Source organism: Ambystoma mexicanum, chromosome 12 (genome assembly GCF_040938575.1).
Source record: "Ambystoma mexicanum isolate Mex_15411 chromosome 12, UKY_AmexF1_1, whole genome shotgun sequence".
Classification (NCBI taxonomy): Eukaryota; Metazoa; Chordata; class Amphibia; order Caudata; family Ambystomatidae; genus Ambystoma; species Ambystoma mexicanum.
In genome coordinates, this window is record NC_090936.1 from 8049099 (window position 1) to 8074211 (window position 25113).

The 25113-nt window shown below is 44.6% G+C and overlaps 1 protein-coding gene across 1 annotated transcript in view; it reads left to right on the top strand.

The window, feature by feature from the left end:
• Positions 1-25113, top strand: part of CD36 (CD36 molecule (CD36 blood group)) — a 53160-nt gene that overhangs the window by 16152 nt on the left and 11895 nt on the right. Inside the window, exons 4-6 of the mRNA XM_069627683.1 lie at positions 3307-3398; positions 6002-6051; positions 7948-8017. Of these exons, the coding sequence (XP_069483784.1) occupies positions 3307-3398; positions 6002-6051; positions 7948-8017 (212 nt within the window). The remainder of the gene's footprint in view (positions 1-3306; positions 3399-6001; positions 6052-7947; positions 8018-25113) is intronic.

Sequence of the window (25113 nt, forward strand, 5' to 3'; positions counted from 1 at the left end):
AAATGTATCACCTCCTTTGCGTTCTAGTACCACGTCTTCACAGATTATAATCCTTCCCTGAGATATACCGCACCCCTTCACACACATATCTGATTGGCTGAGTGATATCCTTCCCTGAATGGCATTTTGCTGTCTTATGTTTAAATCCTCCTAGACAGAGAGTTATCACCCTTCCTGCCCCTAATGCCCCTGCCCTCCTTTATTCACCAATCTCTTTTCAACCTTTTTTTACTGTTCCCTTCTCCTAAGGTCCACAACCTTTTGGGGCCCTTTTTCATCACTTTATTAGCCACACTGCGGCAGTGGGCAAGATGAACCTCCTCAGTCGTTTCAAATCTGCTCCTTACTTTCAACTTGACTAACGTTCTTGTTCAAATCTTGGCTCTTAGCTGCCTGGACTTTTGTGCCAGCCTCCTCCTTGGCCTCCCTCTTTACTTTTCTTCTGCTGAACAAAGTACTCCAATTTGCCACGCACGCACGCTCTCTATAGTTTGCCCGCTGTGTCCCCCCTCCGGTCACTGACGGCGTGTTGATTGGCTCCCAATGAGAATCCGCTCCCTCCTCAGATTTCATCTGCGTGCCTGCATCCAGATGGGGTTCTCTGTGGGCCACCGTAGAAGCTCTGCTCCTCTCCAGAGTCCGGCCATTTGCATCTGTTCACACAGTGCATGCAGCCATTAGGCAGGAAACCAGGAGATTATGGAGGGCCGTGAGCAGAACACGTCGCACCTCCGTGTTGAGCGGCACGGGGAATGGTTAAGATGCTTCCTGCCATGGGGGCCAGGGTCAGATAAGAGCAGAGGGCCCTGCCTCCTGTTGCTGGAGTGAGCATTAAAGGAGCCCAGGAAAGCAGCCATGATATGAGAGAGAGAAGAAAAAAACATCATGGAGAAGTGAAAGAGAAAATGCTTGATCACACGTTAAAATGGGGAGAGTCACCCAAGGCTGTGAAAAGGGGTGAACATTGAGCAGTGCAAAGGCATGCAGTGGGAAGGTGCCCTTTGGGTGTAATCGTGAAAGGATGGATATGGTAGATAGCATTAAATATAATGTGTAGCCACGGGGGGAGGGTCATACAAAAACATGAGAAAGAAAGTGCATGAAAGGATGAGTCTGGCAAAAGGATGAATGTTCTCGGCGAAATGATTGGATGGCAAAATGAGGAAGGGGAAAAGGGCAAAAGGCCTGATTTAGGGGAGGGCATTGGGGGCAGCTGGTGCTACGAGTGCCTATAGAAAGCCAAGGCCGCTTGCAACTTGACTGGCTCTACGAGATTGCTTAATGGTCTTTAAGTGAATTGCCAAAGTTAATTAAATGTGGTCTTATATAGCACTCTGTAATGGTGGTCTTGCTGTGCATGGCTCTGTTAGAAAGGAGCACAGGGTGTGTCAGTCGGATACCGGGAAGGCAGATGCAGAAACCTTTCGTGTTGATGGAGGCAGGTCAGCAGCACCCATTACCTGTGTGCTGATGTGAACATCTGTTTGTGGTTGGTGTGTAATTGGTAGGTTCCCTGTATGGGTAGTCCTCGGATTGTGAAGTGCAAACATTGACAGAATGGTTGTTGATAGAAGATGGGGGGGAAAAAGCAAATCGGTTTTGCCACCGACCCTCTCACGGCGCCACCAATATGCAACATGCATGGGGTATAGCTTCGCCGTGAGCTAAGTTTGGCGTCACTAGGTAAAAAGAGTCCATAATCTCCCCGTTTCCCTTTAATGGGTGTATGCAGTGTGTGGATACATGCGAATGGCTGGACTGTGGAGATGGGTGGAGTCTCTACGTTGGCCCACAGAGACCTTTATTCGGATAAAGTACTAATTCTGCCCTAGATTTCTGCATGTGAGAGTCTGGCATTGCACAACGGTTTTTATTCTGTGAAAGTGAGACTGATATTAGGGACTTATGTCTCTCTTTTTACCTAGTGACGTCAAACTACTAAACGCTCACAGCGCAGCTACATCGCACGCGTGTTGCATATTAGTGGGAGCGTGAGGGAAGGAACAATGATTTACTTTGCCGTCTTCTATCAACCACCATTTCGTCGATTCAGGCACTTCACAATCTGGGGGCAACCTGTACAGCTTATCTGCCTGGTCTGTAACAACCACAAATAACAGAGACTTTTGTATCAGCACACAGGTAACTGTTACTTCCGACCTGCATCCATCAACACCAAAGGTTTCTGCGTCTGCCTTCCCGCTATCCGACTAACACACTGTGCTCTCCTTTCTAACAGAGCCGTGCAGAGCGAGGCCACCATTATAAGCAGACGGGCGTTATATGAGACCACTTTTCATTACATTAACTTTGACAATTCATGAAACCAATCTCAACACTTAAGTGAGAAATGTTCTGCACTCTGTCCTTCATAATCTCCCCGTTTCTTTTTAATGATTGTATGTAGTGTGGGAAAATATGCGGACAGGTGGACTGTGGAGATGGGCGGAGCCTATACGTTGGTCCACAGAGGCCCACATCCTGAAGAAGTACCAATTCTGCCTCAGATTTTGTATTAATAAATGGTGAATAGTAAACGGTAAACTTTCCATTCCATAGTTTTGTAGCCCTTCTACACCATTGCAGTAGGGGACCAGCAATATGCAAATGAGTGTCCTTAAACCAATTAAGACGACCAAACGAACCAACTTGACTATTGTCACCGACTTGAACAAAACGAGTGAGGAGATAAACAAAAATCAAAAGCAAGAGTAAAGGGTTTGAAAGAATTATTGGGCACTGCCATTCTCCAATGTATGCGACTGAGTGGAAAAAGCATGTGGGTGGCATCCGATTGGCTGCTGACTAAGGTTTTCTACATACGCTTGACGGTATTTGTTTTGGGGAATCCGACCAACTAAATCCTGTTGCCGCAGGCCATATAAGGGAGGGCCTTTATTGTTCATAGTCCATGCAGAGGCTTCAGCTATTTCACCATTTTGGAGTCCGATAGGACTTCGTAGGGAAATGGCATGTTGCCAGGTCACATATAGGAAGGGGTTTGTGTGGATGAAATTTAGGCCCAACAAAAGCAGGTGGTTGAAAGAATGGCAGTTCTGTTCTGAAACCCAGAATTTGTCAATATATAAAAAAAGATTCTCTATTCGGAAGTACTGGAGGTTTTACTGCTGTCGCCAAACCCTTAATGTGTCCTGTTTCCAATCTAATCATTTGAAACCATTTACCAAAAAGACAATACTATTCTTCACTTATTTGGAATTCTTATCGTTCAGGATGCATTCTTTGCTGGTCCCCTTTTTATCACAATACTTTCCCATGTTGTTGCTCGTTGTATTTTATTTGCAGTATAACGGCACATTTGAAGGTCCCTATACGGTGCACAATGGAAAGGATTCCATCAAGAAAACAGCAATTATCAAGGAATACCAGGGGAAGAGGTAAGCCTGACACAGTCCTTTTATGTGTGCCTATTAGGTGGCGATCAAGCACCACATATAAGGCAAAATGATTGCATCGGAGCAAGGATAGGGGTGGGGGGATGGGATGTGAGGAGGGACCCACAAGTTTGTGGGAGTTGGTTAGATATTTACCCATTATGGGGGGTCAGAAGAAGGAGGCAGACAAGATTTCTATTCCGAAGTTGATTTATTTAAAAAATATGAAAATTGCCTCCCTTTCCCTAAACTATGGGTTTCCCTACCTAACAAAACTAACTGGGTGCTTGTCTGTCAATTGTGAAGTTTTAAAGTAATAGTCTGTCCTCCGACCAAACCTTAGCTACTCTGACCCCTCCACTAATACTAAACAACTAAAGTCCAGGAGAATGACTCCCTTCTCATGGCGTGCTTTCTCAGCAAGTCTCTGTCAATATAGAATCTTCTGATCGTTCTTGGCGATCGCTTGTATCTGTTCGTTTAACTCCCTTTTGGAATTCTTCCATTTCACTTGGTCTTTCTTTGTTTGTCTTTCAACAATCCTCTTGACAGGTGTTCTTTGGCTTCAAGTTTCTTTCACTCTGTTTTTATCATACACACTTACAGGTTGGATGTCGGATGAAAAGAGATTTTCACCTTGAGGACTGAGGAATCTTTTGCTTCTCAGAGTTATCAGTCCTCTTATCACTTGATTTCTCACTGGGACGAGTATGATTGATAATCCTCACTCTTCTGGTCACTTTGGGTTTTACTGAGAAGAGTATGAGTATAGTATTGGTTAAATTTTGCTAACCTCCTCGGCTCTCCTGCTCTTCCCGTTGTCTTCCTGGTGCAGGGACTGTCACCGGCTCGATAGTTTGCCTCTTGGATTCTTCTCTGTGGGTCAGGACGGCAACTTGAGTGATCTACATCTCACTCTCTCATACCCTCCACAGTGTCACTTCGTACGGTGCTTGTTGGTCTGCAAAAGGTTTCCCAGTAATTTTCCCTTGCTCCCCCGGTCTGGGTGTCTCTTTCTAGAGACCTCCATTTGCTCTCCAAAGCTTTGCTGCTTCCTGGGGCCACTTGTGCACCGCAGTGTCATGGCTTCCTTCTCATGTAGGAAGCCTCAACCTTCTTCTCTCTTCACACTTTGCTGCCATGCCAACTTTGAACTTCCTGGGGTTCTCTCTCTCTCTCTCTCTGGCATCTCTGGCTGAAACTTATGACGCTGCGCTGGGTGTTCCTCTGCGTAATGTTATAGTCTGTTTTTTGTGATGGACTAGTGCTCGTTATTGTTTCGTGGGTTTTCTTCTTCACAGTACTTCTTCTCAGGTGTAATATCACAGTAGCAGATGTATGGTGATTCGTCCTGTTTTCTTTCAGCAGTTCCACAGGCTTTGGTTGTTGAGAGATTTGGGTGGGGAGTTCCTCATAGGAACAGGAGTCCCTCATCCCACGGGGAAGGAGTCTCTCCCTGTGAGGTTCTGCTTGCTGCCACCGCTAGGGGGCATATCGCGTAGCATGCTCACTTCCTTAGCCTCACAGGGAAAGGCTCCCGCATGAGGAGAAGTGACATATTCCCGCGATTCGTCACACCCCCCATTGACAGCCCATGGTCCTGCTAATCCTTATTGCCAGTCCCACTACCTGCCCAATCGTTCATTGACGACCCATGAATATTTGTGGGTCGCTTGGGAGGCGTGCTCAGGGGGACTAATCCCTTTGTACTATGGAATCGGATCTTCAGTTAGGCCAGCTGTGATTGGATCTGCTGATTTTTCCCAGCATGCCTCATTGGAGCGCTGGGAGCCGTCATCAAGGCAGTCCCAGCATTAGCTGAAATACTCATGCTTGCAAAGCTCTGCTCGGAGACATGACCCTTTTCCCATGTAGCCGAGCAGTTCCATGATCCAAGTAGAACAATGCATCGCGAAATGGTGAACTGAAAAGCGGGTAGGGCCATGGAAAGAACAAGGGAAGGAAACAAACCTCTGAAGTGAAATACACTGGCCCAGCACTCGAACTCCTTCTAAGAACTCAGACCTATCCCTTGAAAAATGGCGGCACTCATCAGTAAAGCACTGAGATAGAAAAACGACTACTTAGCTCCTTGATGTCTGCGTATGACCCCCAAATACCCTAACCCGACACCCACTCAGAACCGGTCATCCAGGAAGCAGTGAGGCTGCTGTATATCGGGTTAAACGGGGCCCGGGGATGGCTCCCCTGAATGCAGAGAGGCTAATGATGCGTTCACCCCAGCACGTGAGGCACGCCCAGATATAGATCCTAACACGCATTGCACTGACACACTTACTCTTGGTGGCCTCCATGACGCTTTGGACTACAACTCCCACGATCCTTCACATTCCACTGTGCTGGCTGAGGCTCATGGGAGTTGAAGTTCGAACATCTGCAGGGCCATTTTACTTTGCTTCTGCGTGTGCATATGCGGATGAATAATTACTGTTTGTAAAGCACAGGGAAGGCAAATGCACAAGTGCATGTTTCATTTTCAGTGTTCACATTAATTGATTGGAATATTTCTCAACCTGAACAAAAACTGAAACTTTGAGAAATGAAATGATTACTAACTTGTGACACGATGTCTGATTTCCTTCCAGCACACTGCCTTATTGGAATGACAATTATTGTAACATGATCAATGGCACAGGTAAGTGTCAATCCATGTGCTTATGCATTGGCTGGGATAACACTGCGCTTCTTGTAAGGGGGCAGTTTCTGTGCTGTGCCCTGGCCTCAAAACTCAGTCACTGGTCTTGCAAACTGTTGCAGTAGATGCATAGACTTCTCTCTTGCAATGCTGAGTTCCGGTGTAACAGGGAGGCAATTTAATTTCTATCCCAATAGCACCCTTTTTTATTATGTGCAAATCATGTTTTGGGAGAACAGTTAATTCTGTGTCCTGTGTGCACATGCATTTAAAGATAAAGCCATATTTTGTAAGAATGTTTTAAAGATCAAATACATGATTCTAAGAATAGCACCGTATTGTAATGTCTACTGACGTCGAAGTAACATCTTCATTTTAGAATTTAACTCTCCATAAAATAACAAATCCACTATCAAATACAGAACACCAACTTCCCGATTACTCAAAGCACATCCCAAAATGATTAAACATGTATTGATGATAAATTAGAGACTGGCTTCCTTCCACTGCTATGTTGCACATATTATTGACTTAAGACCAAACCAAAGACTAGAATTACATCACCGTTTAGCTAGAGCTTGCAGAGTGCTTTTCCTGATGGTCAATACGTTGTGAAGAACACAATATACAAGGGGCTCCAAGAGCAATCCATACTATCATTGGATGATGTTGGATTAAATATTCCCTTTCTATGACAGAATGTATAAATCATTTGTTTTATATTGATACAAAATTAGGATGCATAGCTGTTGTAGATTCACAATCACACAGCGATTTGAAGTCTGTAGCAGGATTTTCCCAAGTTGTTTGCAGGGCCTTCATCATTTAAAAAAAACCTCTAAAACGTGTTAGTAAAACTGTCTGTCGTGTGGCACCAAATCCAGGTACTCAACTGTTCCCATTGACCGAGCAATTGGCAAATAAGACATGACCAGTATTTTTTATGGGCCTCTGGATTCTCTCTATGATGGAAACACAATTCCTTGATGTGGCCCTTGGGTCCCGCTAATGAAAACAAAGCTTTAACCCCAGCCAAACGAGATTGCTTTCCCCACATCTTGACCACAGAATACTGCCAGCTGAAATGAACCCTCAGACCTTTTCATAAACTTTATCGAATTAGTTGTAACTCCTCAATTTGCATCAAAATAACAATGCACAAAGCTCGATTGGACGGGTCAATGAATCCCAGTTCAGCATGAGAGTAGATGAGGTTCTCTCTAATCCATAACGGGGATGGGTTTGTGCTGTCTGCGATTGGACGGAATCTACATCAATCCATAAGGAAGCAGCGTAGAGATCCTCCCTGATGTCTGGAAATCAAATTCTTAACAGGATGATGGTCAATATCCCTAGAAATCCTGGATGTTTCCCCATTCACTTAATTTATTTTCCTATCCTACTTGTGAATGTGATTTCTCCAGGACAGCCTGTTAGCTCCGATTCCCAGGTAATCCAACCTATAGAAGATCTTCTTTTGCTGGGCACGGGCCTACATGCAGTTGAGCAATTTGATATGCCGTGTAATTTGATATCCTCTCTGCTATACATGTAGCATAGGATTTTACCTGTTTTTGAAGCACAGTGGGATCCTTGCAAGAAAGACAACATTGTCCACTTAGCTAAGAACTGGAAGCTTCCTATTACCCATTAAAGGGACATCCTTGGGAAATACTTCATTTTTGGTGTAGGGATTGAAAGGGGTTGGCACTGGGATATCGCATGGGTGTCCCCTCTTCTCACCCTAGTTCTCTTTCTAGTCAATATCTAACATGAGTTCCAAACGGAGCTCCGTGGGGATATCCAGCAGACCACCTGCAGCATGGCTACCCACGGATGAAGTAGATTGTGCTTTGATCATAAAGTTGCTTATTCTTGTTCCCTTTCTTGAATTAGATGCTGCGTCATTTCCTGCGTTTGTGGATAAGAGCAAGATCCTGCGCTTCTTTTCCCCAGAGATTTGCAGGTACGTACAGGAGTCGACGCCACATCTCGTTCTGTTTCTCGCTAGCGATAAAAGGGAGGCATCAGTCTTTTATATCGGATGAATATCTCCGGTTGGAGCATTTTGAGTTTTGTTCTCGCTACTTGGGACTAATGCACCCATCTGCTGCTGACTTTAAACATGCATTTTACTGGTAAGTAATGTCTCCATAACCGTGATTACCAGAAGATTAAAATAGAGCTAGACTGACTCAATCTCTGAGGCCTTGAAGTAACCCACACTAGATCAGAGCTGAGCCCACAATAGACTCCACAATCCTGCCCTTACAGTGATTTCCACAGTGACCCACTATCAATGAGCTAAATACTAGAAAATACAAGCTATAAAACAGACAGCGCAGCAGGGTCCCGAGGGATTCACTGCCACAAACAGAAAATGCCCAGAATCCTTTCCCCAAAAATCAGCAGATAAGAGATACAAAATAGTTGAAAATAACACTGGCAGCGTTGATTCTGCTGGCACTCTGTGGGAGGCATTTAAGGTGGTGAGGGGAGCGGCTATATCCAAATCGAAATGGTTGCAAGGAGTCATAACACAAGAGTTGCAAAGGGCAGAGGCGAAAACAGAGGCAATTATGCAGAGAGGGGAAGTCCATTGCAGCAGGTGTGTGGAGGTCACTGGGAGAGATTATGCAATTTAAATTATAAGAAATATATAGAGAGGCAGCACGCTGGCGGGGACAAGCCGGGGAGGTTGCTGGCATGGCTATATAAAAATGAGACACCCAGATCAACGATTAGAGCAATAAAGGGGGAAACTGGACAGATACTTGATACTCATGAGGGTGTGAACAGGAGGTTCCTTGAGTTTTACCAACAACTGTATGGACACTTTGAAGGGGGTGAATGGAGCGAGATGATGGAAAAATGAGAGGATATTGGCTTACCTAAACTGAGTGCTGAAGAGAGAGAGAGAGAACCTAGAGCCCCCAATCACAGCGGAGGAACTAGAGGCAGTAATTAAGCTATTACCTACTAGCAAGTCCCAGGGAGCGGACAGACTCCCCAGTGAGTTCTACAAAATGTATAGGATGGAGGTTCACCCCCTGCTACTGGCAATGTTGAATGAAGCGTTCGAGACAGGGACACTGCCAGAATCCCTGAGAGAGGCAACTATTGTCCCACTCCTCAAACCTAACAAACCAAGCATGGACTGCGGGTCATACAGATCACTGTCCAAGCTAAACCAGGACAGCAAGATACTCACGGCTGTGTTGGCAAGTAGACTGAGACAGGTTATTAACAAACTTATACACCCTGACCAGACCGGATATGTTCTGCATAGAAACATATCTGATAATCTCAGGAGGCTCAACCACGTCACAGAGCAAACAGAAGGGGACTCGCATGAAATGGCAATTTTATCATTGGATGGGGTAAAGGCCTTCGACTCGGTCAAATGGCCTTGGCTGATGGCAGCCCTAAAAGAATATGGAATAGGACCCGGATATTTGAAGTGGGTGAAACTACTGTACAGGACGCCACTAGCCAGGGTTAAGATAGGAGCAATCATCTCAGAGAGGTGGCAACTCAGTAGGGGCACCAGACAGGGCTGTCCTTGGTCTCCGATGCTGTTTATCCTCGCATTAGAACCCTTGGCGATATATCTGAGGCAACAATACGGGGAGGTGGGAATATACACGAAAGGGGGGTCACACTTAATATCAATGTTCGCCGACGACATGCTATTATACTTGAGATATCCGGAGGAAAACCTACAATGTATCTTAGAAGTATTGGAGCGATATGCGTGGCTCTCGGGCATTACAGTCAACCTGAAAAAGTTGTGTATATTCCCCTTGGTGAGATATAGAGGGATAGCACTGGACAACTTACCAGCATTACAAATACCTTGGAAGGCCAGAACCTTTAGATATCTGGAGATTGATGTATATCATACAGAGGAGGCTGAACATAACCATAACACAGTGACGGCAGTGGTAAACATTGAGAACAGCATGAGATTCTGGACTAAGCTCCCTCTGGCCATGGTAGGGAGGGTGGCACTGTTGAAGATGGTAGTATTGCCAAGATTGTTACATTTTTTGGGGAATATACCATACATGATACCCAAGCGATTCTTTGTTCAACTTCAGAGCATATGTAGAGGGTTTATATGGCACAACACCAGGAATAGAATAGCCCTGTGGAAACTGCAAAATATGTATGACAAAGGGGGCATAAAATTGCCCAACTTTGAGGCTTATTATCTGGCTAGCCAATTACAATACGTGGCTAAGTGGTTAACGGAAGACTCAACATTGGAGTCCAGATTGTTTAGGACTGAATGTGCGCCATTCTTTTTGAAAGAATGCATATGGCTGCCAAAACCAGATTTAAAAGGGTGCACAAGGATGTTAGAACTGGGATGGAAGATGTGGCATAAGGCTTGCCAGGCCATGGAGAACCTGACCCCGTGTTCTCCGCAAGTGCCGCTGGTGGCATTGACCGGAGGGTACGAGCAACTGAGGAAGACGATTCTCATGCATTGGGAACGGGTGGGCATTGCGACACTGGGAGATGTATGGCAGAAAGGGAAGGTAATGGAATTTAACGTAGTGGTAGAAAAAATGGGTCTACACTCAGGGCAATACGGGTCAAAGAGACATGGTCCGAAATAGTGCTGGAAGACCAACCCGACACGGCCATAGAAACAATCTATGATATCTCAGAGCGGGGGCGGGGGGCTGGGCACAAGGTCTCCCGAATCTATGAACTGCTGATGTCCAGGGTGGGAAAACAAGTGAACCAGCTGAGACAGGATTGGGAAGAGGAAGCCGGGGAACCCATGAATGACAGGTTGTGGGAAAGGGTGCGATATAAAAAAGTGTCCAGGAATGCGAGGTTGCAACAGATGCAGCTATATATTACCCACAGAGCATACATGACCCCCCCCAGAGGATTGCTTGATTCAAGCACGCAGGAATACAAACATGTACTAAATGTGGGTAAGTGAACGCAGGAATGATGCATATGTTCTGGGCATGCCCGGAAATCGGGAAATTCTGGGGAGAAGTAGCCCACTGCTTAACTGAGAAGGGGATCCTGCTAGATGTGGAATCCGGTGGGCATGTATGTTGGGAGGCTTTTCTAGACTGCGTAAACTGCAACACGTGAGTAAATTCAAGGACTTGGCCTACATACTTGCCAAGCGCAGAATTGTTATGGGTTGGAAAGCAAGCAACAGGCCAAGGGTAGAGGTCTGTTGGCACGATCTTTAGAAATGGGCAGAGGCGGAAACGGTGGTATGGAACAAGGCAGCCAATAAAGGGGGGGGGAAGCGGGAACTCTGATGGCCTGGAGACACCTAGTGGCCACATTGTCTGTGCCCATCCAGAACAGCCTAAGCCAACAAGACTGCTCCCAGAATACAGAGGGGGAAGAACCCCTAGAAGGAACAACGGCAGAAGGGGGAAGTGGAGTAGGCTCAAGTTTAGGGGGGGATGGAACGGGGAGACAGTGGAAGTTCTATGATACTGCATATGATGCTTGACGCACTATGACATGCACTGTCGATTTACAAATTGTTTAAAAAAAAATAAGAGATACAAAATAGTTATGGCATTCAAGCACTTATCTTCGCCATCGGACCCACCCAAAGACTTGGTTTTGATCAACGATTGCTAATGATTGTATCTCCGAGCCATGCTTTGCCACGCACAAATGTACTGCTAATATTCCTTCTAAACGCAAGGGTCAACGTACAAGGGGGTCCACTTTGAGTAAAATGTGTGGTGGATGTATCATTCACAGTGGAGTTAGAGAATGTGATTGTAAATGTGAACGACTCTCCACCACCTACTGCCACTGAAGCTGTTCAACCCGGCCGACTTGTACCACCCCGCAAGGTAGTGCTCCACCGGCTGGTAAGGGTAATTGGAAACAAAGTAAATTGAACTTTTCTCTGTGAAATCAAACTAATTAATTGGTCAGCCATGGGGAAGCACCAATATTAATCTTAAGCGGTTGTTGCTACAATCTCTGAAGCGGCCAGTAACAAGCGTCACGCTTCAAACAGATTCAAGCGCATTAGCATCACAAGTGCAACCCACGTCTGAGGCCTTCACTTGTCCTGACAAGACCAACGTTCTACAAATCCGCAGTCTTATCTGTGATGGAAAACGTTTTTATTTATTTCGCTCTTTAATACTGGAGTTGTTTCACTCTGTTATTCTTTGATTTATCAGCGGCGATGATATTAGAATTGTGGACTCCTGCGATAACATCATATATGTTACTTTAAGATGGACAGAACCCTTGCTAATGTTATGGATCACTGTTCTGTTTGAAATTGGGGGGTTGGGGTTGGCTGAGACTAAGCCTTGTGGTGCTGCAGCTCAGCACCGGCATAAATCGCCTAGATCCAACAGACCCAGGAGATCTTGCTCAACGGATAACCACACTCAGATGCTCACCCTAGACCCTCATCATTTAGGCGGTGAGGAGCTTCATAACCTAGGTGGACTGGTGCTTGGGCAAGGGGGTAAAGGGGAGGAGTGTCACTGGGAGTGTCTGGCCAATATGGTGGAAAAGCACAGGAAGCTTAATTCCTAGTCCTCCTTTGCTATCTATTTTGCACCTTTTTGGGGACGATGGTCTTCTGGAACACATTGCCAATTTTAATGTGACTGCATTCCAGGAGACCTGGCTAACGGAACCACTTACAATTGATGGGCGGACCACTTTATCTATGACCACCCCCCATGCACGGCATGTCACGCTGCAGTGATTATGAATGTGAAAGTATTGCTACGCAGCGTATCTGCGTGATATCATCGTGGCGGGTTTTACTGTGATGCAAAAAGAACATTTCAGCCCCGTTTAACTGCGAAAATGTTGAATGCCTTATCCCCTCTGCCCACCACCCCTTTAAGCCCTTAAAATTACCCCAAAATACACGCACTTACCTGTCTTCGCCTCACCCCGTCGGGAGTCTCCCTGCAATGTCAGTTCCTTCTCCCAATTAGGGGTTGGGAACTGAAGCCGCAAGGTCACTTTCTTTTTTTAAATTGTTTTATTTCATTTATTGTTACCCGCTTTCCATGCAATGGAAGCGGGTAACACCCCCGCTACCCCGAACCCACAATGTCAAACAAGTGGAGCGGAGGACATCCCTGCTCCCCCTGCTCCCCCTTTTCAACATTCTGTCATTTTGTAATATTCGTGCTGGCCAAATCTGAATAAACGGTCAATTTTCGGCCACTTCGCTAGGCAGGGTGGTTGCCACGATACCTATCCTTACCTGTGGGGATTTCAATTCTAAGATCCCGCGTGATGTTAAACCGGCGGCAGGTGGTTACAGTTGGTACGTCCTCTCCTGTTTTGGGAGGTAGAGTGGTTAAGACCTGTCATCGTGGGAACAACTGGGCAAACCTGTTATGTTTGTTAGGGGTTAGCATGGTCAATGGCGCATATCTTTCCGACTCCCCACCTCTGTGCACTAGGATTGGGCAGAACAGCTGCAGCATTTTAGATCATTTCTTTGTTGCAAATGCCCCATCACTAACTATGGATATGTGCGTGTTCCAACGCCAGGAAAATGACCACTACCCACTTGTTGTTAGTCTTAATCTGCAGCATCATCAATTGAGTTCCATCTCTTTTGGGCCATTGCAAGTGAACTCTGCATTAAATCGTATTTCTTGGACTGATGGCAAGATTGAGACAGCCTCTCCTTTGGCCCAGGCTGCCCTTGGATAGCCTGTATATGGTTTCTCTCCTGTCAATGGAGGCTGCCCTACCGGCCATGCCTACATATGTAATTTGCATAGATAACATCAAGTCCGCCCCTTTTGTTCAGTTAGCCACTCACTCTAGACTGGGTGGAGGTCCCAAAAGATTGCATTAGCACGCTTTTGACATACACATCAAGCGTAGAAAAAGAGTAGTCCTCAAATAACTTTGAGGTCTTGCTCACTCGGTAGTGCTTAAAATGGCACAGGTTTCGGGTTGAGTGTTGAGGCTTAAGCACCAGTACATTCTTGCCCCTATGCTGTTCATTCTCTACCTGACTTCTCAGCCATTTCTAATCCATGTTCTATCCCCCTGAAATTGGGGCATGGTTCAATGCATTGGATGGGCTATGCAGACGATGTTGCGATCCTCGGCTTAACTCCCGGTGGACTGGAGACTCTGAGTCTACTGAAAAGTTATGCTGCCCTAAATTCTCTCAAAGTGAACAACACTAAAACCAAAATTATGATAATGAGTCCCACGCATAGGAAGATGAAAGGGTTGACTTGGCCTATGGCTGGGGAGGCAATCAAGGTTGTGTAAGCTTGTAACTATTTGGGAGTTAACCTGGATTCTAAACTGCGTGGAGCTACCCACTTGGAACAGGTTAACATCAAGACATCAGATAGTTGGCACTATTGGCTTTTTTACTAACAGGGGCCAGGGTTACTCACTCGTTGTTTTCATAAACTTATGCCAAACTAAAATCTTACCTATCCGTTTGTATGGGGCCGAGATTTGGGTTTTTGGGAACTTGAAGGGGTTGATTGATATTGAGACTGGCATTGTGAAAAGACTTTTGAGAATGCCTTCTTACACCCCAATTGAAATGAGATATTTGGAATTCGACATATAACCGATGTATGCAAAATTTCACCTATGTTTTCTGATGTTATACTGGAAGCTTGTTAATGCCCCGGAAAACTCTTTGAGCGAATTGACACTTCGGGTGTTAAAACTAGCAGACATCGGGTTTTTCTGGACTTTATTGGAAAAATCAGGTTGAGTGCTGACAGGCGTTTTGAGTTATCCCCGGAAAAAAAATGCACTGTCAATGTCACCCAATGAAGGCTGTCATAGTCCAACAGACCAGGGAGCCATTGATAGTGAACCTGGCCACAAAATGTACATCGTTGATCGGGAAGTCTTCCCAAGTTACATCCATCATTTTTTGGGTCATTCTTTGGTTTGGGACTACATTAGACTGAAATGTAATACGGTGAAGTCTCTTGAGAGAACAGGTGCTTGGTTTAATATTCCGTGAAATGATAGATTTTGCCACTTATGTGGTGATATGCTATTAAAGACGGCTAAACATCTATTGACTGCCCATCATTAAGGTTGCTCGTGCTTAAGGCCCTTAGAGTAGCAGGTCTGGAGGAGAACTGGCCCGCCTGGGTACTTTGGGATCTTTTCATGAACGGCTGTCAAGAAACGTACATCATTCATTTTGCCTTCCTATGGAAAAGAATTGCAATTATCGTTGATATTTTAGTTTGATGAGATGTACTTGAGCGATAATGTCAATTTCTTATCGTTTTTGAAATAATTGTACTTTTTTGGATTGTTCTGTGTTTTTTTTATCACTATTATTTTTTTATTTCTCTATGGTATTAAAAGTTGCCTTTTTTACTGTATAATAATGATAATAAAATAAATATCACGTCCCTATCAAAAAACAGATCAGCACACACAAAGCACACACAAAGCACACACAAAGCACCCAGGCTATTCTAAGGACCAAGTGTCAAATCCTGAGGGCCACGTGGATTAGTATACCTCCGTCCCCAAGCACCAGTCAGAGAGGGGCAAAGTACTCGCTGACCGGTTATTGGAGCCACAGGTGGGGGGTAAACAGGAAACTCCAGGTCCCAGTTGGCTGCAAAGAAAATACCAGGTTAGCTAATGGCTGCACGGTATTCACAGCAAGCATAAACAAATAATAAGAAAGACCTACCCTTGAGGTGAATGATGAGTGCCTTGAACCAAAATGAGTTTGTCTCCATCTTATATATCAGTGCATTCTTATATGCTTATGTATTGGTTGTATGAAAGGTATAAATGTGTTTTTCTTTTGTGCTATATGTTGTATAAGGTTTTATGCAAACTAATAATACAACAATAAAAAAAAAAAAAGAACCTAAATGAGTTTTCCCCCAAGGGTCAGATGAGTAGTGCAAAGAGGAGAATGGGATCACAGGATCTGAAGGGAGAGGAGAGGTGTTGATTGTAGGGGCACAGTTCTTGACAAAGTTCCAAGAGTTCAAACGAAAGGTAGCTGAAGGTTTATCAAGCGCCAAATCCAAAGGTCAATCCATAAACAATCCAAGAAAACAGTTAAAAGTTCAGATAATCCAGTTATACAGGTCAGAAGAAATCCAAGCGCCAAAATTTGAGGGCAATCCAGAAGAAAAACGAAGTCCAAAATCCAAGAAATTCGATAAGCATGAAGTTCAAAACGCAGGAAATCGCTAAACGCCGAGAGATCAGCTGAGAAGCAATGTGTGCAAAGGCCAAGCCCCTTTTATTGCAGTTTCCTGATTCGTTGGCCAATCGGGGACGATTTCCTGGTCACGTGATCTTTCACTTGGTCACGTGATCCACTGGTTCATTTGGTGCCTGTTTCCTGGAAGCCATGTCACATGACCCCTTCTTCGTGACAATCCGCGTCGAGCGCAGGACCGCAGTATGGAGTGGGGATCTCCTCCGCGCCTGCAGTCTCCAAGGCAATCCCCACTGCAGGCGTGGAAATCGACGCCAGGGATGCCTCAGAGTGCAGCGTCTCACTAACGATCGAGTAGAGGTGATCGCGGGAGGGATCCATGTTTCTCTCTGCCGCCTGCATATCACCCGGTCGTGATTGGGTGAGTCTGAAAGCATGACACCAAGGAGGTGATCTACAAAGCTTAAAAAAGAGCCTTAATAAGTGCATAAGTCATTTCTTCTACTGCACTTTTTTGTGAGCTTAGTACATTTTGTCTTACTCAAGATATTTATTTAGTAAATCAGTGTCAAGAGTCTTTATGAAATCCAGCATATTATGACTTGCGTTCCTTGTAGGAAGAAATATTTGTTTTGGACATCTGCTATTTTGTTTCAATATACGTTGTAAAAGATTTGCATAAAAGGCTAATTTAATGGTTGGAGCATTGGTATGATCTCAAGGCACTGGTAGGTTGAACGCCCTCGGGAACCGTGGTTCAAGTCAGCTATAAATAAAAGACATTTTATTTCGTCCAAGGAAGATCAAGTGGATTTAAGGGACTCAATGTTAAATAGGTAACTCAGTGTAGGGATTATGGCGTGAGGAAGGTGTGCTGCTTTAGGTCAGTCCTTATATTCAGCTTTCTCTCAGCAGATACCTGCTCCAACATAATTACCGAGTCCCACATCATCGTTTCTATATCTAACCTCTCCCATTCCTTGTGCTTTTACGAAGAGATCATAAAATAGGTTATTTCATTAAAATAAGGGCCTGATACTAATGAGAGGGCTTTGGGACCTAGAGGATTGTCGTTTGGCACGGATTTCAAAAACGTTCCACTTGCCAAGCACATGGTGAACCTCCCGGACAAGGGTGACGATAGTTGGGGCAGTTTTGGTGGACTGAAGGTTCGAATGTCTGGAGAGTATAAACTGATTAAGAGATCACAATAGCATTCGATGCGAGCTACAAAATATCATCAAATGCTGTGCTTGGGGTTTGTATTCGAGCATAAAGAAAAACGGACGCCCCCCAGCTTTACTCCATTAAATGCTTCCTGGATTAGGCAGCCATCGGGCTGGAGGGGAAGATGGTGGCACCCAGCAGGGAAATCAAGGGGTTAGGAGGTCAAGTAGGACATCACACGGGATGCAAGATTAGCAGAGAAGCAGTACACCCCTGACATCGTCCTCATATTCCCTGACTCATGTCCCATAACACATGATTTCTGAGCCTTTGCTGGATTCCCTGTGAAATAAACTGTGCTTGTGCGTGAATGGCCCCATCTCATCCCTAGTCTGGGGGGGGATAGCTCAGCGGCAATATGCTCGGCTTGGAAGCAAGACGACACAGAGCAACACAGGTTCGATCCCCAGGTCCGCGCTTAGAAATCTCTGGGTATTAAGTGTATTATAAATAACCTGTCATATATCATATCATTACAACTTGGCCCTGAAATGCCAACATGTTTCCAAAAGAAGAGCATTGAATCGAGAAATGACTTTGCTCATTACCACATTGGTAAATACAGATGGCTAGAAGAAGCATAATAGAAAGGGGGGGAGTGAATCTATCCGTAAAGTGCTGGACTCTTTGTCGAAGAATGCTGAGAAATTGAAAGAGAAAGTTAAGCCACTCAAAATACCAGCAAAGATTTAATAAATGCACTGAGGTCAGCAAACCCTATTGTTTTTGTAAGGAAGGCATAGTATCAGACAGTGAAGATAGACAAAAGTGATCGCATTTCAAGGGTGTTTATTGAACCTCAACGGGTTGGTAAAATGCCTATCTAATCATAAATCTAAGGATGGGAGCTACGACCATCACATAATAACGCTGTCCTAGTGGAATCTCTGTCAAAATAAAAGGGCCAATACTAATAAACATACTGCCTATCCTTCTAAATACACATACATAGTGTGGGAAACAATGTTATGAAACAAGAAATGTGTTCAAGAAATGATATGTTGATAGTTGCGCAGTTGGCTTCCCTTCCCTGCGTTTTCAGCACGGGACAAGGTGGCACACTCGAGCTTCACACACACTCTGGCTTCTCTGCCACGAGGGTGGAGTTTAAACATAGGTATCTGGGCCTTTTCCCAATGTAAGTCTCCTATTGCAGAGTGCCTGCCATGGCAACCAAGTACCAAAGTTGCTTTCTCATTAGGAATTTCACATTCACAAGTTCTCTGGTTTATTGTTCACTACGGGTCTCACTCTGTCAGGGTCGGAGCAAATAATTTCACTTTCTTTGCTTTCTTTTTGTTATCAAAATTCAAAGACTTTCAACTGTGAGATGGATTTTTCCTAAACCACCGCAGGGCCACTCGACTCACTTCATCTATAAGTTTGACTTTATTTCTTTTGTTTCTGCCACTTCTTGGCTGGGTACATCACACAGAGACCTTCGATTGAGCACACCCACGGTGTCATTTCACTCTGTTACTTTGTCTCGTACCATCTCTTTTTCCTATTAAGGTACAAACATCCATCCGCAATTGAGCTTCTCTCCTTGCTCTCCCTTATCGGTTTGCCACCTTTCTCCCCTCGTTCAGCTGGTGTCTGGAAAACACTGTTCCTTCATGTGCTTTGCCGAGCTCAGAGTGTTCTCTCTTGCTCCACCTTTTATCCGTGTGAGGAAGCTTAATGGAAGTTAGGTGTGAGTTAACAGTAATTGCCTGACTTTGCCTGATCCATAGAAGTGGGAAATGTCGGGTACAATGCTCGGGTATGAGTCTGTTTTCTCAAAGAGTGGGCTGTCTTTGTGAAAGTGTGAAAGTGTTCATGTAAGGAAAGGGGGAGTAGTTACAGTCCCCAGGTATCCACACTGGTCTTCCCCCAGGGCCTGGATCCAAAGGCGATGGCCGTGCCCTATCTTCGGGGACTAGTGGGTGAGACGCCTAGTTTCTCACAATTTGCACCACAAAAGTCTTGCATAGATTAAAAGTGCAGGATTGCCAGCTGCCGTCCAATAGTCAGCTCAGCACATCCAGGGACACACAAAGGAGAGTTCAAGCCACACTCTCGAGACCAAGTGTTTCACTTTACGTAAGTAAATTCATAATAATTAATTGGACAATCGCATTCCAAATAGGATGTAAACCACCCCATGCAGCCCCCACCACCCTGCACTATGAATACGAACACACTGCAGGCAGAGTGGCTGGCTGGCCTCCTAGGGGCGTTATGCGAGGGGACTGTGAAGGCATCATGAAGTAGATGCAGACAACTGAAAAGGTTTGGGATACAAACTTTAATTAAATTAAAAGGATGGTTCGAAAATGGCCTAAGTTGCCCTATTCTAAGGTCGGATTTCCCTACCGCAAGGAAACTAAGGATGGTCTGTGTCAGGAGGTCCACAGAAAATAACCGTCTCTGTCCAAAACCAACACTTGCCCTCACACCTGTTTGTATACAATGTGGAGGGATGTCAGCATCAAAATGAGAAGTGTTCAAATAAAAGTTTAGAGCTTCTTTCAGCTCCCGGTTGGAAAAGGGTGTTTCCCTTCCCCATGGTTTAAGATAGTTCACTTTACCAAAAGGAGGGGTCTCTCATCTTTCCAAAACAACACAATTCCTTGGGCTACTTCCCCACTCTGCTGGCTTGGTCACCTTCCACAAATTTCATGGGGTTCAGTTCCTTAATTTCAGATCCCACAGGTGTTCCTTTATATTCAGTCGCAAGCTTGTGGGTCAGTTAAGGGGCTTTTCCTTAGATGGGTGTGCTCCACATAGGCGCAGTTGTCAGACCACACGGCCCACCCATTACAGGTAACGCAACCGACACACCTTACTTGCTTCTTCTCCATAGTTCAGCGCTACTCTGGTGCTAGACTTATTTGCATTACATATCCTCTTGAGGCTTTATCACTGCTTGTTTTGCCATCATTCACTTGTTTAGTATCTTTTCTTGCAAAGACCAACATATGCTTCCCAGTACAGTCCTGCGAGGAAACTCATTCACTGTTTCAATTCTCTTGACAAAAGCGTCTTTCGTCCTGTGCCAGGTTTTATTGTACTTTACTCTTGCATTCAGGTATTCTTTTCACAACAATTCATTTCTGTCAGTAATACTTCATAATACTTGCTTGACTCTTGGCAATGCTCTTCTGCCCTTTAACAATGTTCATTAAGCTTTGGACAATACTTATAAAGAAGTCATTTAATTAAATGAAGATGTAAAAGCAAAATGAAATATCGAGGCTGAGTACCAAAAAAAGGAAATACACCAAACACGGGCTATAAAGATTCACAGATCTTTATTCTATTACTGCGCTGTTACAAAGAAACTAATTCAGATAGTTATCTGGCCCTCAGTACCTCACAGTGAGTACCAGCCCTTCAATGTGAGGAGTGAGAGGTACTGGACATCTGGACATTCGCTTATTTATACAATTTAGTAATATGTCCAGCCCCTCTGCAAGTTAATAATCTGTGGTCTAGAGTTCGTGCCGAGTTCACTTATGGCTTATACAACAATATGCACACGGATTACTTTGCCATTGTAACTTGTCTGAAATGTAAACCAAAGTGTATTCCAGGATTTAGCAGTAAGCCTGAGCACGTGTCCCTTCACAATGCGTTACAGCCACTGTCCACGCTCAATATTTGCTTTACATTGTCTTCGATATATGTTCGTGGATGAGGCTTGTTAGCGCAGACAGTCCTTAGACCACAAGTCATGTAGGGCAAAAGGTCACATTACCGAGTCTAAATATTCGGCCAGCGGACAGTCTAACCATTAACTAGGTGCCAAGGTCGGGAAGGCTCGGTTGCAAGTTGGAAACACAGTCCATCATTTTAGAACACAGAATTACATATGAACAGAAATCAAAATGGCGATGATCCCAAAATGGTGGCAAAGTCGATCTAAAATCGGAACTTTGCAACACGGTTTTCTTTGCAGAGCGACTGGGCTTAGGCCAATATATATTAGAAGGAGGCACAATAGGATTTCCCGTTTAACAAAGAAAGAGTTGACTATTTGCCTCTTCAACAGTTCTTTGTCTCCTTCTGTAAGACCTTTAATGCATTAAACTTTTCTTAGCTTCCTTTGTGCTATCAACATGCCCCTGGTCTCCCTGCCTTCTTGCCAGTCCCACTGGTTTCCAGTTGTGTGTCTGTTGGCTTCGGTACCGCGATGGGAAACCTGCTTGACTTCTTTCTGCTTCGCGCCACCTTTCCACGACCTCTGGTTCCCTTCTGAAGGACTTTGCTTTGCCCCGCTGCCTTTGCTGGAGCACCGGTAAGCACAGTTCTCGCTGGTCTGCAGCTGCGAACACCTGGGAAGCTTTTCGCTGTTTCTGGTGTTTTCTGCAGCGTTCCACAATGCAGGTTTCACTTCACCAGGCTTACTCGCAAGTCTTTACCTGACTTCTCTCCAGTTCCCGCTCCTCTGCTAATGCAGCTTCTCCGGGTCTCTGCATCTCATCCCATGTCCCGCTGTGGTCTGGAGAGGAAGAAGTAGTCTTCTTGCCACCACACCTCCTTTTGAAAGTTCCAGGCATCAATTTAGATGTTTAGAAAGACTAGACTGCTCCTTGGCAAATATACAGTCTTTCATCAATGTTTGAAGCCTAGTCCTTATCCCAGAATCAAAGTGATGTCTGTGTGTGTTAGAGTCAATAAAGAGAGGATGTATGGCTCTGGTGTGTCTCTTCCTCCTCCCAGTACCTGACTGGTGTTTACTGGGAGATGATTTACTGGAAAGATAGGGAAGGGACTGGTAATACCCTGCAAAGGCCTGGGGGGCATTAGACTCATTAGAAAAGGAACATGGGGGATACTGTGTCTCACCCATGTGTGCCTCAGCACCACTCCCCAAGTCTACTATACCCAGGTGATCCTCCTTTGCATATCCACCCCCAGGGTCAGTATCCGGAAGCGATGGCCTTTCCCTGGCCACCTGGGAGGAGGATATATTGGGGAAAGAAGTGAGGATACCCTCAGATTCCTCAAATGACATAACCGATGTGGTGCCCCTAACCCAAGTACTCAACAGACCCTACAGAAGTTTATCAATAACTAATCAATCCTTTTATCCCTTGTAAAAACACTTGGATGTGCGACTTCAGTGCCTATGATGGAATAAAGGGGAGTTGGGTGGTTGGCAACCTGGCAGTTGTCACTGTATTGTGATTAATTTTAGCGAGAGCATATTGCCACAAGAAATTTGCACCTGATTGCACTCTGTTTTTTCCCAAAAGTTCATTGATATGAAAACCCCAGTTCCTTTGGTCTTGGGTTCTTTCTATCCCCTAAGGAAGTCCTACACTAATAAACCAAGGTCATGTTTTCTCCTGTCTTCAAAGCAGTGACGTACTAAGAGGCATTCGTGTTAACCACCATTAGCCATTGAACCCACACGACAAATTGGTGAATATACAGAAACATCCCGCGTTTTGCCCTTTTAGGACTTTCCTGGTAGATTCCGCACCGAATAGATTGTTAATTTATTTTTTTGTGCAATTGTTTATTAATCCTGTACAGAACGCTGATGCTCCTGCTTTAGAAAAATGTACAATAAGCAGAAAACAATAACAACATGCCGCAGAAAACAACACTTAACTTAAAGAAAGATAAACCACTTTTTTCTAAAGCAGACTTCCAGAGCCATGTTTTTAAATCTTTCCTGAATTCCGAGTAAGCTGGTGTTTCACACCTATCACCCGGAAGGGAATTCCAGGGAGTGAGCGCAGTGCCAGAGAGGGATCTTTCATAGTGAAGGCGCGTCTGAATTTACGTACTTACAGACGTAAAGAACCATGACTCCGAAGACCTGTACCATCAAAGCATGAAACTGTGGCTAATATGGGAAATGGGACTAAAGACGATTCACCTGCGGGACACAACATTGGAGAAAGAACTTGTGAGAATATACACGAGCCGTTTGGGCAGAGTATAATAAATGAGGATATTGTAAATATCATTCCTCTAGAAAAGTAAGAAAAATGCATAAGTAATAGATATTAGTAGAGTGAATTGTTAAGTTTCTATTAAAGTAGATGCTCTAACAATTTTATCTTGAAATTCCTTCAGGATCGTACAAAAAATGGGAAGGTGGAATGAGGATGTTATCATTCCTCATGATATCATCTTTCTCCAGGAGATTTAGTCAGCAGCCGGGAGATATCGGGGGATATCAATCTTCTCATTCTGTGGCCACTGGTACGGTTGCAAGCAGAAGAGTGGCATTTGGATTGGTACAACCCCAAGCTGGGTTATTTTGCAACCCAAATTAATCACTGTTTTATTTTTACGTGAGATTCTGGAGAAGGAACAGGGTCTGCAAATCTGTTAGCTAAATGTGTATATTAATTACGCTTCCCGTAAGGGAGGAGAGTTAGTTTTAGAAAACTGCGAGGAGGTTATAGCAGTCATTAGCTAGATGGGCAGTTTTTCACCATAGGAGACTCTTCTTGGTATCTGGTAATATGTTCCCCATATATATGGTCGCCATACATAATGTCACTGGGAAAAGGTTGTGGCGACATTTTATATGGTGATTATATATATATATATCTATATATATATATATACATATATATATATATAGATATATATATATATATAGGGGTCAAGGGGAGCAGAGGTTACCGGGGTGTTCCCTACATCCCCTGAAAAAGAAAGGTTTTGGGGGTTGCAGGGGTGTTCCCCACATGTTCCATTTAATAATGTCCCTGCAACAAATGGCAATTTTTGGCCAACTTTTTTCCCAGACGATATTTTTGCTGGGACATTATTACACGGTCCATCAAAAACCAAATCGAGAAGTATTTAAGTATTTCCCTAATCCCACTTTCACGTTAAAGGGCAGCCCCCATCATCAGAAGGCGGTTGCGTGTAATAATGGCCCTGCAAAAATATTGTCTGGGAAAAAAGTTGGCAAAAAATTGCCATTTTTTGCAGGGACATTATTACACGGAACCGCCTTCTGATGATGGTGGCTGCCCTTTAACGTGAAAGTGGGATTAGGGAAATACTTCTCGATTTGGTTTTTGATTGGCCACGTATGGGGAACCCCTAATTTGATAATCACTGATAGTTTTATCTCAAGAAGTATTAGTGCCTGCCCCATAGGGTTCCCTTTGTAACTCTCATTTCTTCTACCCGGCTCATATGCGACCGCTGCATCCCACTTGTGACCCTGGGGTGTCCCTCCCCCCTCCTTTGTACACCGCTCCCATGCTTCCCAGCTGGGTTTCCACTTTATAAACCTCATCCATGCGTCTATCGCTACTGAGAGTCGATGACAATATCACTAGTGACTCTCTGGCCGAGCACGACGCGGTCCACACATCTCAAGGTGTCCACACCACATTCATTTGTCCGAGAAGGTCAGACTGCAGCATCTGTAAATACCTGTTTTATGTTCAACAAGTTCTTCAAAGGAGGATTTAGAAAGATTTAGTGAGGTTTCCAGATTGGTATGGTGAAGGACGGACCCCCTTAGACGGCTGCGAGGTGCCATCTATGGAAGAGTTGTGTCCAGTTGGGTTCAGAATGAGCAGCAAATGTGCAAATGATTTCTTCTGAAATGCATGATCAGCGAATTCACCGTTTGCAAAATCCTTGTGGATATTGATAAGACCTGTATGGACTTTACTTTCTGGATGTTGTTG